Below are 14725 nucleotides of genomic sequence, written 5' to 3'. Positions count from 1 at the left end.
AATGTAACCTCCCTCAATCGGCAGGTGTAGTGTCGGGGAGGTAGTTGAGGTAGACCTCGCTGACAAATTAATATCTTTTTATTCATTTCTACTATTTTAATCATCGTCTGATAATACGTGTGTGAAAGATTTAAACCTTTAAGGGATACAACAAAACAGCAATACTACTTTTTACGTACAGGTAATTAGAAAATAAATGTTAATGCTTAGTAATTTTTCAAAATTAACTTGTTTTGACGTATTATTTAAAAAATAATACTTTTTTTTTTATTAGAAACAGACTATTGCAACTCTGCAAAATGAAAACTTGGTTTTAGTCAAGTTAACTAAAATCTTTTATTCTATTAAGTCGTATTTTCCTTTTAATCCGAATTAATGATTTAATTTTTGTTAAGTTTGATTAAAATATTGGTGAATGTTATAGCTTTTTAATCAAATAAAAGCAATTTTCAATCAGATTAAATAACCCTTTTTTAAATTAATCATGCTATGACAAAAGCAATCATCAGTCAGATTAAACAAACCTTTTTTTTCAAGAAAACTTATATGTAGAATGGTTAGTTTTATTATAGATTTGCTTGTTACGTACTTGAGCCGCTCGATAAGAGATTTAGTTCAACAAAAAACTGCTCTGATTTCTACAATGTTATACTAAGTGTGAATTAGATTATAATTAGCTTTACCAGCTAGCAACACTGTTAGGCTCATCTTTCATCTGATGAAATCTTCCCATTGCTCCTTAATTACATGCAGCAGCACTCCGTAAATTTAAGTCGATTCTTATCTATTCTATTCTGGAGTATAAAGAAGTCAAGGAAATCTACCTACCACTCTGAAAAAATGTTCAGGTAGTCTTATCTATTATTTCAAATGTGACAATATAGCAGAAACTAAAATTTTTTCAGAATCATTTTTTTTCATTGAATCTGTTTTGATTGAAAAATTCAACATTAAATGAGCATGCGAATACTAAATGTTAATCAAATTGAACTGTTTTTAGTCAAGCTAAACATTTATTTCTTGATTTAATTTCACGAAAAAAATTGAAGATAATTTAGGTTATAAATGCGGGTTGTATTTCAATCAAATTAATGTTATTGCTGTCTCATCAGTATATTTTTTGAAAATATATATATCATTTATTGAATGCACAGGATTAGGTTCTTTAAAAAATTATTTTAATGTTCAAATATATGCTTTAGTTAAATTTTTATGAATATTTGTCAGTATTATAGTTCAATAGAAGATAGGTTCAAATAATTTATTCTCACGTTTTAAAATGCAACAAGTTTATTCTAAAAAACTAACTTTTATCTTATTTTCATTTTATTAATTTGTTCTTTTCATTCCTGAAAGATAGAAATTCATCTTAAACAAATGGTTGCGTATTAATTTGTAGTATCGTTGAATAGAATGTTTTTTAATTCAAGATTAACTCTATAAACAGTTTATTTAATTGAATAATGAGTTTCAGATTGAAAACAGCCAATACTGTGAGTGCTATCTGCAAATCCGTCATCATCAACTGAAGTAGAAATGAAGAAGACGTTGAGAAAACATCGATCAAATGAGTATGTATAAACAACTTTTGTTATGAATCGATAACCAAAAATATGTATTATTTAGGAATAGGCTATTTTCTTGTTAGTATCACAATATTTTCTGTTATATTATTTTTTGTGATCTTTAGGTAAAAAAAGATATATTATTTAGCAGGAGAATAAATAAAAACTTTAAATTTAAGAAAAATTCTATTTATTTGCATACCTATTTTGTTTTTACATAGACTTAGTAAATTAAAGTATATAATAAATTGGAATTGCTGAAAAAGTTAACGCATTAAAGGAATTCATGTTCAATAGTTTAAAAAGATTCCGTAAGAGGGCGCAAGGATTGATGAAGTAGTTCAAGAAATAGCCACCAGATAACGTTTCTGTAACCTCTCTCTGAAGTGGGGTAGAGAGATGTGTTCAGGACAAAGTGATAGAAACTGCAGGCAGGAGCTCTCTGTCTTTAACCACTGCTTTCTAACAATGGGCCCTGCTTCACATCCAGCAACGGAAAATATTAGGTGATTTTCATTGTCTATTCTGGAGAATGAAGAGGTCAAGGAAATTACTTGGGTAGAATTGTTTTTAAGGTAATGTTATCTACTATTTTATACGATCCAAATATTGCGTGATAAACTTATAAACCTTCATAAAAGTAGGAGAATAAATAAAAACCTTTAGTTTTAAAAAAAATCTTTTTATTTGCATACGTATTTTGTTTTTTACATAGATTTTACATTTATTTTACCTTCTATTATAAATAAGAATTGCTAAAAATCTTATAGTAAGAAAGAAATTTAGGAAAACCTGAACGTAACCTACCTCTATGGTTGGAGGGGGCAGAGAGATATGTTCAAGACAAAGGTTATATAGGGAAAAATCCATCATGGCGGCCAGTCGTACCATATGTTCAGTAAAGAGATGTGTTCTAGACGACTATTCTCCCAACCCTTCCAGTGATCTTTGTTATACACCCCCTGGAGGCTAGATGGCGACACATGTTCAGGCCATATGAAATACAGTGATAGAGACTGCAGTCAGGAGCTTTGTCTTTAACCAGTGCTTTCTACCAATGCCAAGTTACAGTCTTGTAATGCTCAGCTTTCATCTGGAAATGGTTATCTTTATGGGACCTGCTTCACACCCAGCAACCGAAAATATTAGGTGATTCTCATTAAGTCTATTCTGGAGAATGAAGACGTCAAGGAAATGTCTATTTGTGTAGGATTGTTTTTCAGCTAATCTTATCTATTTGCATGCCTATTTAGTTTGTACATAGATTTTACATCTACTTCATAAAAGTAGAAGGTTATAAAAAAAAAACTCTTAATCAAAAAAACTTCTATTTATTAGCACACCTATTTTGTCTTTACATAGATTTTACATTTACTTTTGTCTTTACATAGATATTTACATATACTGTACCTTATACTATAAATAAGAGTTGCTGAAATACATAGATTTTACATTTACTTTTGTTTTTACATAGATTTTACATTAACTTCAAAAAAGTAGGAGGCTAAAAAAACCTTTAATCAAAAAAAGATCTATTTATTTGCATGCCTATTTGGTTTTTACATTTACTTGTTACGAGTAATAAAGAAATTTCGGATAACTGCTATTTAAACTGCTATTTTGTCTTTTTACATTTACTTGACCCTATAAAATGAATAATAATTGCTAAAAAACGTACGAGTAATTAAGAAATTTCGGTTAACCTGGCCGTAACCTTCCTCTTTGGATGGAAGGTTAAGATAGATGTGTACCTGACAAAGGTTCTCCCCACCCTGCCCCGCCCTTTTAACACACTTGGGGAACATATGGTATGACTGGCCGCCATATTGGCTCTTGCCCAGCTGTGGCGGCCAGTCATACCATATGTTCCCCAAGTGTGTTAAAAGGGCGGGGCAGGGTGGGGAGAACCTTTGTCGGGAACACATCTATCTTAACCTTCCATCCAAAGAGGAAGGTTACTGTCAGGTTATCCGAAATTTCTTTATTACTCGTAAGTTTTTTAGCTTTTAATTCTTATTTATATTATAAGGTCAAGTAAATGTAAAATGTAAAAACTAAATAGGCATGCAAATAAGTAGATCTTTTTTTGATTGAAGGTTTTTTTAGCCTCCTACTTTTTTGAAGTTAATGTAACATCTATGTAAAAACAAAAGTAAATGTAAAGTCTTACCTTGTTTAAAGAATATCCAATTTCATCAGCATTTTAATAGATCACCAGTCCAATAGCACTTGACACTTGACACTTTTTTAAATAACTCACAACACTATTTACACTAAAACTGTATATCACGCACTAAGTATAACTTAAACTCAATACAAATTACCTGAGTAATTGTATGCAAATAAATAGGTGTTTTTTAGCAAATCTAAACTTAAAACCTTTGTCGGGAACACACAGGTTAACCAGACCGTAACCTTCCTCTATGGATGTGGCTGCTTAGATAACCTTCACTTTCCAGCTGATCATCCTAGCCAGTTACCGTCGGCCATCTTTAACTCGTTCAAGGTGTCTCTTTATTAACGTGATTTTTAATGTGAACATTAGTGCGTGTTAAAGTGAAGTTCGGGTTTATAAATTGAGTTCAAGTTATACTTAGTGCGTGATATACAGTTTTAGTGTAAATAGTGTTGCGAATTATTTTAAAAAGTGTCAAGTGCTATTGGACTGGTGATCTATTGAAATGCTGATGAAATTGGATATTCTTTAAACAAGGTAAGACTTTTATTATTCTTGCATGAAAATAGCATGTTATAATTTAATCGACTATGAGCTCAAAATTACTATTCTTGGTTTACCTGTGTTGTTTAGCACACCTATTTTATCTTTACATAGATTTTACATTCACTTGACTCTATAATATAATTAAGAATTGCTAAAAACGGTCTATTGATACCTCTTTAGATTTTACATTTACTTCATAAAAGTAGGTAAAAGAAAACACAACCTTTAATCAAAAAAAGGTCTATTTATTAGAACACCCATTTTGTCTTTACATAGATTTTACATTTACTTTTGTTTACCTTATACTATAAATAAGAGTTGCTGAAATACATAGATCTTACATTTACTTCTGTTTTTACATAGATGTTACATTTACTTCATAAAAGTAGGAGGTTTTAAGAAAAAAAACATTTACTTTACCTTATATTATAAATAAGAATCGAAAAAAAAACAAAACCTTTAATCAAAAAAACTTCTATTTATTATTTATTTTATTTATTTAAACTTCTATTTTGTCTTTTTACATTTACTTGACCTTATAATATAAATAAGAATTAAAAGCTAAAAAATTTACGAGTAATAAAGAAATTTCGGATAACCTGACAGTAACCTTCCTCTTTGGATGGAAGGTTAAGATAGATGTGTTCCCGACAAAGGTTCTCCCCACCCTGCCCCGCCCTTTTAACACACTTGAGCAAGAATCCAATATGGCGGCCAGTCATACCATATGTTCCCCAAGTGTGTTAAAAGGGCGGGGCAGGGTGGGGAGAACCTTTGTCAGGAACACATCTATCTTAACCTTCCACCCAAAGAGGAAGGTTACGGCCAGGTTTCACCCATTGCCTTCTTTTGTAACCTACCGTCATACTCTCTAGACTCAGGCGGCCATTTTTAACCTTCCTTTTAGGTTTCCTTTTGTACTTTTTGTACTACTTCCACTCCCTAGACTATTTTCGCTATTTATAACCTTCCTTTTAGGTTTTCCTTTTTATTTTTCGTATTTTCTTCATCATTTTGAAATATCAATAAACTATTATTAATTATTTTCGTTTTATTTTATACCTTTTCCATATTAATTAACAGATAAAAAGGAAAAATAAATATTTTTTTTTACATTCTTTTAAAGATTTTCAATCAACATTCTAACATTAAATTATGAAAAGACATGCATATCACATATAATAACTACATACTTTTTTTTTTATAGATTCCTAACCAAATTTGTTGGTATATTCACATTGGATCGATGTTATACTTCTTTTTCACTTGGCCTGATGATCAGTTTTGCATGTAGTTCTCCTCTGGTATCACCAGTATTAATCCTGAAAATCATTATTTATTGTAATTTAAATAATTAACATGTTGACTAAGTTTTATCTAGCAGAAGAAGTAAGAGAAAAACATTTATAACAACTTATGTACACTATAAAAATTAAATAAAGAAAACTGTAATTCAACTAAAGAATTGATTTTTTAATGAAATATATTACCAAAAACACACTTATTTCTTGTGAATAAAATTAACTTGATTAAATATAATAATACACTTAATCTACTAACATTATTACATAATAAATAATAAGATAAGACTTACCTGGATGTGAATCACTTCATTTCTATGGTCGTGTTGCTGAAAGTAAAAGTAAAGTATAGTGATTGCCCATTTTTTCAGGCGGGCTTCATGTCCAACTACCAATTAGGTGTCGTTGACTAAAAGTATAGAAGGGCCCTTAAAAATTCATCTCAGGTAAAAGCTGAGCTTAACAGGGCTGCAAGTTGACAAAAATCCAGTGCCGTTCGGCTATTGCTGCTGTGAAAGAAAGATACCGATTCCTCATTTCCTTTATTATTTATTTATTTACTTTGAATTGTCATTACCTTCAATCAATAAAGTAGTTGGAAGACACTATTCTTTTTTTTTTATTAACACCTACCTAATAACAATTCATAAAATGGAAATCTTTAGACGTGAATATCTCAAAAACAAAGCGTTAACGGGCATACCTTCATTGGTATTGTTATAAATGTATTATAAACATTTATATGAATGGAGTCTTTACAAATTTGAGAAACATTTGGGTAACTCACTAGGCCTCAGTAGGACCATTTTATGCTTGGATTTAACCAAGTGGGTTGGTGGCTTTCTAGACTTATATAGGATCACCTTACATTCATATTTAACCATGTTGGTGATTCTGAAAACTTTTATAGGTGCACTTTACACTTACATTTAACCGTAACTATTATAAATTCCGACAGTTCAATTCAATTAAAAGGTTTTATTTATATGAAAGAAAAAATTGAAATGACTAGTAATTACGTTACATGCCCAGATATTTTATATCATGCATTCTTTAAGTATATACAGAAAATAAACTTACTATCTATGACAATAGATAGAGAGGTTCCAACCAATTCAGGAAAACAGATAGTATTTGATGCAAGTGTTTCCTATAAAATACAGACAAAATAAATCCGATTATTTAAAGGGATGTATATTTAGAAAATAACGCTTAATTTAATCAAAACATAATTCATTGTGTACGCAACTAATTTTAAAAATCAGAATATTTACAAAAAAAGAAAGCTAAATACACTGCAATAATGACTTTTTTTTTAAAGGAAATACATGTCTATCTTTATTTCAATCTTAACTTTAATAAACTTGCATATTACTTACTGTAACTACGTACTTGTTTTACGATTAGTTATTTTTGAATCTATTCAAAACAAAATATTTCCGAAATTTCAGAGTTGTACAATACCAAAGCAAGAAACAAAGGAGATTTAATCAAACCTAGTTTTTATTGTTACATTTTTAAATAAATTAACGTGAAAACAGTAACAGAAATACGTATACACATATTTTAATTTCTAAAAGACTATTTATTACCTCAATGGTTTCGAATTAATTGAATCTTTGACAACTTCTTTTGAGCCGAATTTTGAAAGAATTGAACCAATAATATTGAATGGTTCACGCGATTTATTGACTGTTATCAATTTAGAATGTAATTAATTGTATTTACTTTTTTTTTAATGCAAAATATATAAAGTTTTTTAATAAAATAACGAGCAAATAAGGGCTTCAGCTATTACACATTAACACAACTGCACTAACAAAACCTTTCTTCTACGGAAGTGTACACATTCCTTATTCCGATACAAAGGAAAAGATTAATCTCGTAAAAAACATTTTAGTTCATGATGTAATACTTTGAACGTACTAGATAATAGATAAGATTACCTGAAGAACATTATCATAGGCCAAGTGATAGATTTCATTGACTATGTTATTCTCCAGAATGGAATGGATGAGAACCATTTATGGCTCTAAAAGCACTGGAAACTCTTAAAGAATGCTACATTATAATTTTAACTTAAATTCACACCTTGTGTAAGAATGTAGAAAACTGAATATTTTTCCGGTTAAGTTCATCTTTTATCAACCAGTTTAAGTAGGTAGTTAGCAAAATTAAACCATTCTGTATTCAATTTTCTCGAAAAAAGTTTAAAATGATTAAATACTTCTACTTCAGTAGGGACCGCTTTTCAATGACTCCCCATGTCACCAGATGACTAAGTGAGGAAGGTTACATTTGGGTCCATGTGTGCTATCCAAAATGTACATAAATTGTACACATTTTTGTACAAAATATTGAAATAAAAATAAATGATACATAGTAGGTACTTATTAAAAAATTTCCTATGATTAATGCATTTGTAATACTTTGAATTTGTATTTCATACGGGGAAGGGTGCGAATTTAAGCTTACACAAACTTCTCCCAGTTTTACAGGGACACAATTATTTCAAAATGAAATAATGGTGAATAACTGATTCAAATAATATAACAAGTGCGTAAATAAGTAAAATTTAGAATATAAAATTTTACAACAATAAAAAACAAGCTAGCATATTCATCTTCGTGTTTGTACAATCACAATTTACCCTAATTCACAATTTTACCTTAAAATGTTATCTAAAAAATAACAATCACATGAAAAACATAGAGCATCTAATGATCGTCTCAGAAAGGCGGTAAAAAAAAAGAACACACCCGAAACTTAGTGGCTGATATTATCAAAAATTGACGTACAAAACTGAAGAGATAGAACTAAACAGTCAAGAACAACGAACAGCATATGTATAACCTCAAATTGAAATTGAAACTATGACGGTCATAAGTGCCAGATATGTATGTCAACAATAAAACTATTGGTTCCATTTACAAAATTACCGAGGATGAGACTCCAATTTATACATAATATCCGCAAAATGTTTTGGTACCAATGAACTATAGCCAGGACTCCCACCTTCAAAACTATAGACAGTTTTTAATAAAAACTGTTACATTAATAGTGTTGCAATTTTTTTTTAACTATTTCTCACCACTTTAAATCATGCCAATATGATCTGTTGTTACCACCACCTTACGAATAGTAAGTTCTTCATAAAAATTTATATTTACAAAAAACAAAATAATAGAATCAGACCTTATAAAATCGCTTCGGCATAAAGCACTAACTTTTGGTAAAAGAGGAAGGTAATTATTTACATTTGTTTCCAAAAATCGCCACTGGAGTGCTCTGCAAACTGGAAAAAGCTTATCGTCCTCAAAACATGGACAAAATATCAAGTTTTGTATCAGGATATAGTTCTGCGTAGGAGCTCTTTTCTGTTAATTTTTATAATTTTATTTACAAATTTTATTTTTTTTAAATACTTATATATTTATATTCATACATATATATTGAAAATTATTTGTATTCTTTGAATATAAGTTTTTTAAATGCTATTGTATTGTGAATTTTAATCAATTCATAGTCTGAAAGTCAAAAAGAGCTGCCCAATTTTATTATTTTGTTTTTAAATTAAATAAGAGTAAAATGTACCCATTACAGGGAACAGGCCATTTCCTTTAAAACTATTTAAAATTTAAAAGAATATGAGAAATAATTTGTAAAAGCACACTAATTTTTCTATAATTACAAGCTGTCTGACACAAGGTTTAATTTATTTATTTTACTTATAATTTTAAATATAAAAATGGGCGTATTAAAAATAGTAATACACTAATAATAATTAGTGATACCGATTTTTACAGGTGAAAAGATAAAGATAAGTAAAGCTCTTGGTTCAATCTGAAGAGAATATAGGTAGCTCACTTTGGGAAACTGGAAAATTTGAGTATTTTATCACTCAACACTTTAAAGATTTTAAAATCTTCTTAAAAAAGGTAATAAATTATTAAAATCCTTACTAGTTTTTTTTTTTTTTTTAAAAAAAAAAAAGGAATGCTTCAGGTTCTTACTCTGAACGTTTCCTAAAAAATACGTTATCACATTGTGTTTAAAAGTAATGAGTTCTTGAGGCTTTTAGAAGAGAGATAGCCAGCTAACAGCATGATTTTTTCAAGAAATAAATACACTAAACCCAGAAATGTCCAATTTAAATGCTTAAATGTGTAAGTTCCTCACTATTTCTCTGTGAGCTAAATAGTTCAACACTTAAAAATAAGTCGACAGACATTACCCAATATTTTCTTTATCTATCTTACCTTAGCGATTGTTAAAATTAAAAATCATTAAACTTGAGCTTTCTTTTTTAGACTGATCCAATCTACAGTTAGAGAAGAAAGGCGGATATGGGATTCTATGTTATGTAATATATTAATTATTGCTCTGTAAATGTTTTCTAAATTATATTTTATAACTATTTAGTGTTCTTAAGAATTAATGTTTTTTCTCTTGATAAAGAAATTTAAATAAATAAATATATAAATTAAACTGAAATTGTGCAATTAATAAATTTAAATTGTAATTTGCTAACTTTATGTATGCAAACAAACAAATTATTGTTAAACATAGAAATAAAGAAAATATAGTTTACCTTAATTTTAGAATTTTGTTCCAAATATACCTTAATTAATTATAACTCACATTAATCTGCTCCAATAAGGTATGACATGGTGAGTTAGTTTTAGTCCTCAGATGTACTTAGCCATACGTCGGCGTGGGAGTTTCAGATTTTGAAATAGATGACTAGTTTTATACGTTTATTGTACAATTAATTAGTTTATGTTTTCTTTCTGTAAGATTTAGAGTACTATTTTATTTCTCTACCATGACTGAAAGAGTCGACTACTGGTAGAAATCGAACACTTAAGGTCTTCTAAGCATTCAATTTGATATGGTTAAGGTGGGATATATAATTTTTAAGAAAACTGATGAAATTTTTTCCTGGCAGAATTACAATTCCTTAAATAATTTTCGCAGGATACTTTCTTGTGGCAGAATCTACAACAATTTCTCAGAATAACTGTAATATTCAATTATGAAAGTCAACGACTTTATGATATTAGAGATAAGAAGCACCCGAATAATACTTTAATTTTTTACATAGGAGGATTAAATTAGGAGGTATCTTTCTTATACACTCTCTCAAAAAATAAATAAAGTATAAAATGAACATCAGAAAAGATGCAGGACCTGATGGTTTGTATTAAAAAATTGTCAGTTTGCTCTGGCTCTAATTCTGACTTCATTATTTAACAAATGTTAAAAATGAGAAACTCCGGAAACGCTTAAAAACAAAATTTATAGTTTCGGTTCACAAATCTGGAGATAAGAGGGTTGTTACAAATTATAGACCAATTTGCAAACAATCAGCAATTGCGAAAATTTTTGAAAAATCGGAAATTGACATCCTTGGCCCTCACTCGACAACCTCATCCTCAGTGTACTTCTGGCTTCCATTCTGGTAGATCGACGCTCACTAATTTGCTACTATTTGAGGACTATCTAGAGAGGGATTTAGTTACTGCCAAGCAGGTCAATGCTGTAATCTTGACTTAGCCAAAGCTTTCGATCGCTTCTACCATTCCAAACTAATCCAGAAACTATCTTTCTACGGAATCCATGGATCTTTACTTAACTGGCTCTATTCCCATCTCATTGCAATTGCTGAATCACCTGGATTCTCACTTAAGGTACTTCTTTCAACACTGATTAACTGTGCTATCTGTATTGAAACACTGTCCGGAGATGAAATTACAATGATCTCAGATGTTGAGAAGCCGTAAATACTATATATACATATATATAAAGGAAAAAATCTACAAGAGCTAAAATGAAATCAAACGACGAATTCATAAGATGATATGGTTTTTTTAAAAAAAGAAAATATAAATGTAGATAAATATAATTTAATTCTAATGTCTTTCTTATATAAAATTACTTTCTTATATAAAACTAGCTAGTATAAAAAAAGAATATACCAGACAATATATTATTTTATAAACATGTAAAATAAATAATTACTAAATTAATTTTAAAAAATTTCATTTCATTAATGAAAACGTCTGTTATTTTTCACATAATTTCCTATCCCATTTTAATAATGCATATTAAAATTATATTTACAGAACAATATTAAGTACAGTTCGTTCGTATAAGTGCTTTGTATATGACCAATATCTCACGGAATAAAAGGTTTTTTTTTTCATAATTTTAACTTTCATTATTAAAATTCAATGAAAATTACATTTTTTTTGAAAATAGGAATAAATACTGTTTATTTGTTTCCTTGGAATAATACTTTCGGTATATTTTTTTTTTAAATTGTTAAGTACATCAGAATATTCAAGGATCCAAAAATAAAAATCATTTAACAAAAAAACTATGTCCAAAATATGACCATTTTTTCTATTAACCTCTATAAAAAATTGCAGTCTCAGTTTTGAAATTTTATTTTATAAAAAAATAGATCTTAAAAAACTTCTTGAAAATATAACTCTATCTACATTTATAATGTTGCCCTCTTATTAAATAACCCCGAAATAAAATTTAAAATAAAAATCAACAACTGCCTTACAACTTACTTCACAGCCTTATTTTACCAGTTTTCAATTGAGTATAGACATCTTGCGTTAACGGTTCATAACAACCACTAGGACTACTATAATACAGTTTATCACGGATTAGAGATGGGTCAAAGCCTTCCTTCTGCAGATCAAGTTTCTTCATTTTGTAAGTGCCTACAGGAAAACAAGTTGAAAACAAAAACAACAAGTTTTTAGACATAAAAGCTCTTAAAAACCTCAACTACCATCAATATTGAAGTTGTCATTACCTACAAAAGCCTATATCATGAATTTTAAGCGTTATAGAACACATGTTTTCCTAATTTTTGACTGGTGACGGATTTGCATTTCTCATCAGCAGTTTACCATTCATCAAAACTTAGAATTGCAATTAAAATCTTCATGGAACATACTTATTGACCAGTATGACCGGAATTAAACAAATTAGTTAAAGAAACCATGGCTTGCATTGACGGATAAAATCTTAAAAGGATGCAACAATGTTAAGTGAAAAATTGTATTGTTATGTCCAAATGTGGTTGTCAGCAATGTTAGATAATATTTTTTTATTTTATCGTATCCATCGTAATACACATATTTAAAAGTATTCCTGACCGATTTAGGATATGATTCTTCATCAGATAATCAGTTTGTTAAGACGACAAACTACGATTTCACTGAAGTCCCTATCTCCCACTATACTTGCTGACTTAGTGAGAGAGAGGTTAGATGGTGTACAGTAAGAGGTTCCATGTGTTATACGTACCATATGGTTTTATACCATATGTTAAGTTATCGTAAAACATGTAGTAAAAATATTAAAATAAAATTAATGAAACTGAGTATTTATTTAAGGGTTCTGAACGTGTAATGTTTGTATATTTTAATGTTCTGTATATGTGTAATATTTTATTAAGTCGGAATTCTAGTATTAGAGTTGTAGTTTTTTAAGGGGGGGCACGTAACAAAAAATGAGTATAATAGGCAAAAATCTTTAAAATTTTAAAACAGTAAAGAACAAGTAACATTCACGTTATATTTGTACGGAATGAATTTAAAGAGAGTATCAGAGTAAATTTGATTTGAGCGTGCGTTTTTGTATCTGGTTTTGATATTTCTACCTCTAGACCAATCACAGACTGGACTAACTAGGTAAATAGTTCTTAGTTTCAGTATGTGTACATATCTTGCTCCTCAGTTTGTTGTCCTTAACGCGGTTTTGAGGCCTAGTTTCTTGAAAAAGTTACATATGTAGTTTGTATGTTTTGTTTACATAAAAGTTTGTAAGTAAAAGTGGAGAATATGTGTTTGGTCTTGGTTTGGGCAATGTTATTTGCAATTAGAAAGTTATTAATAATGTTGATGGTGTCACCGTTATTTTTGGTTTATTGTTCGAATTCTTGATTATAGTTGTTCAGTGCGAGTGATATGGTTTCTAATCTGTTTGACAGTTGTCTAGAGTGACTAGTTTATGTTGTGAGCATGGTGTGAACTGTTGAATAGTGTCAGTGAAGTTGGCTTCCTTTACATTCAGGATTCTAAGCTGTTGTCTCTTCTAGTAAGATTGACATCCATGATGTTATCAGTTTTGTTTTTCTCATATTCGTTATGGGAACAAAATATTTGTATCCTACACTAATTCGGGTTCTGATTAAAATCAGCTACCCTACTATTAAAATCGCGGCCAATATAATATGTTTAGTATTTTTTATGTACCTACGTGCAGGTGCTGTAGTGCAGTTAATGACTGGACGAAGAGGGAGGGACTTGAGGTTTGTAACCTTCGGGAAGTTCGGGAAGGATAGGTGCAGTAAATTAATGAAAGCGTATTGGTGAGCTTCATTGTAGATAAGATAAAGGAGGCTGTTCTCATTGCTGTCGGAATCATGTTTTCGTGCCGTTCTTCAAATTCTGCAAATCCGTTTTTGTTAATGAAGTCTATCGTTTTAACACAATCCGACTTTGTAAAAATTACCGTAGAGTTGCATTTGTCGTTTTAGGTAAGATATGTAACATTATCTTTACTTCAATAAAATGAAAAATTACTGCCAATTTCAGTCATATTTTAAATTTTTTTATTATTATGCAGAGCTTTCTACCTAGAGACTAGGTTGAGTCTTCAAGGCTCATGGACTATAAGCAGACAAGACAGAAGACACACCAACCCTTTAATGATGTAAAATATTATATTGTCAATTAGCCCTTAAGATTACCTAGTCCCTAGGTCGAAAACTCGGCACAATAATACAAAAATTCAAAATATGACTGAAATTGGCAGTACTTTTTTCTTTCTTTCATTGAAACAATGAATCAGTCACCAAAAATAATGAACAGTAATTATCTTTGCTGTAAATATTATTTTTTGTGCGTATTTTCTGATTGTTCTTTTTTTTCTGTAACTTCAGTTTTTTATGTGTATTTTGATGTGTCGTGCGTGTTCTTGTTTTATGGTAGTAATGTAATTACCTTTTCATGGACAGATGTTAGGTGTTCGTTGTAATTGGTATGGTTTATATTCTTAAGATGGAAGTCTTTTGGCTGAGGTTTGTTTATCATTATTTGGAAATTTCAAAA

At 29.5% G+C, this 14725-nt stretch overlaps 1 protein-coding gene and 1 long non-coding RNA gene across 6 annotated transcripts in view; one reads left to right on the top strand and one right to left on the bottom strand.

The window, feature by feature from the left end:
- Positions 1 to 187: 187 nt before the first annotated feature.
- LOC141456182 (uncharacterized) lies at positions 188 to 10192 on the top strand. Of its 2 annotated transcripts, XR_012459630.1 has the most exons (5): positions 188 to 848; positions 1475 to 1571; positions 1863 to 2140; positions 9395 to 9526; positions 9899 to 10192. It is a non-coding gene; the product is annotated as an uncharacterized lncRNA (long non-coding RNA). The 2 variants fall into 2 exon arrangements; XR_012459629.1 differs by lacking the exons at positions 188 to 848; positions 1475 to 1571; positions 1863 to 2140 and adding an exon at positions 3456 to 4278.
- Positions 10193 to 11478: 1286 nt separating this feature from the next.
- The window catches only part of LOC141456164 (long-chain fatty acid transport protein 4-like), a 61697-nt gene continuing 58450 nt past the window's right edge, over positions 11479 to 14725 (bottom strand). For all 4 annotated transcript variants that reach the window (XM_074131885.1, XM_074131886.1, XM_074131887.1 and 1 more), the window contains exon 13: positions 11479 to 12325. In XM_074131885.1, the coding sequence (XP_073987986.1) occupies positions 12171 to 12325 (155 nt within the window). In that variant the 3' untranslated portion in view covers positions 11479 to 12170. The remainder of the gene's footprint in view (positions 12326 to 14725) is intronic.

Source organism: Rhodnius prolixus, unplaced genomic scaffold, assembly GCF_049639745.1.
Source record: "Rhodnius prolixus isolate KJV_2025 unplaced genomic scaffold, Rpr scaffold_4, whole genome shotgun sequence".
NCBI lineage: Eukaryota > Metazoa > Arthropoda > Insecta > Hemiptera > Reduviidae > Rhodnius > Rhodnius prolixus.
Note: the sequence above shows the minus strand (reverse complement) of the source record. Positions and strands in the feature narration are given on the sequence as shown.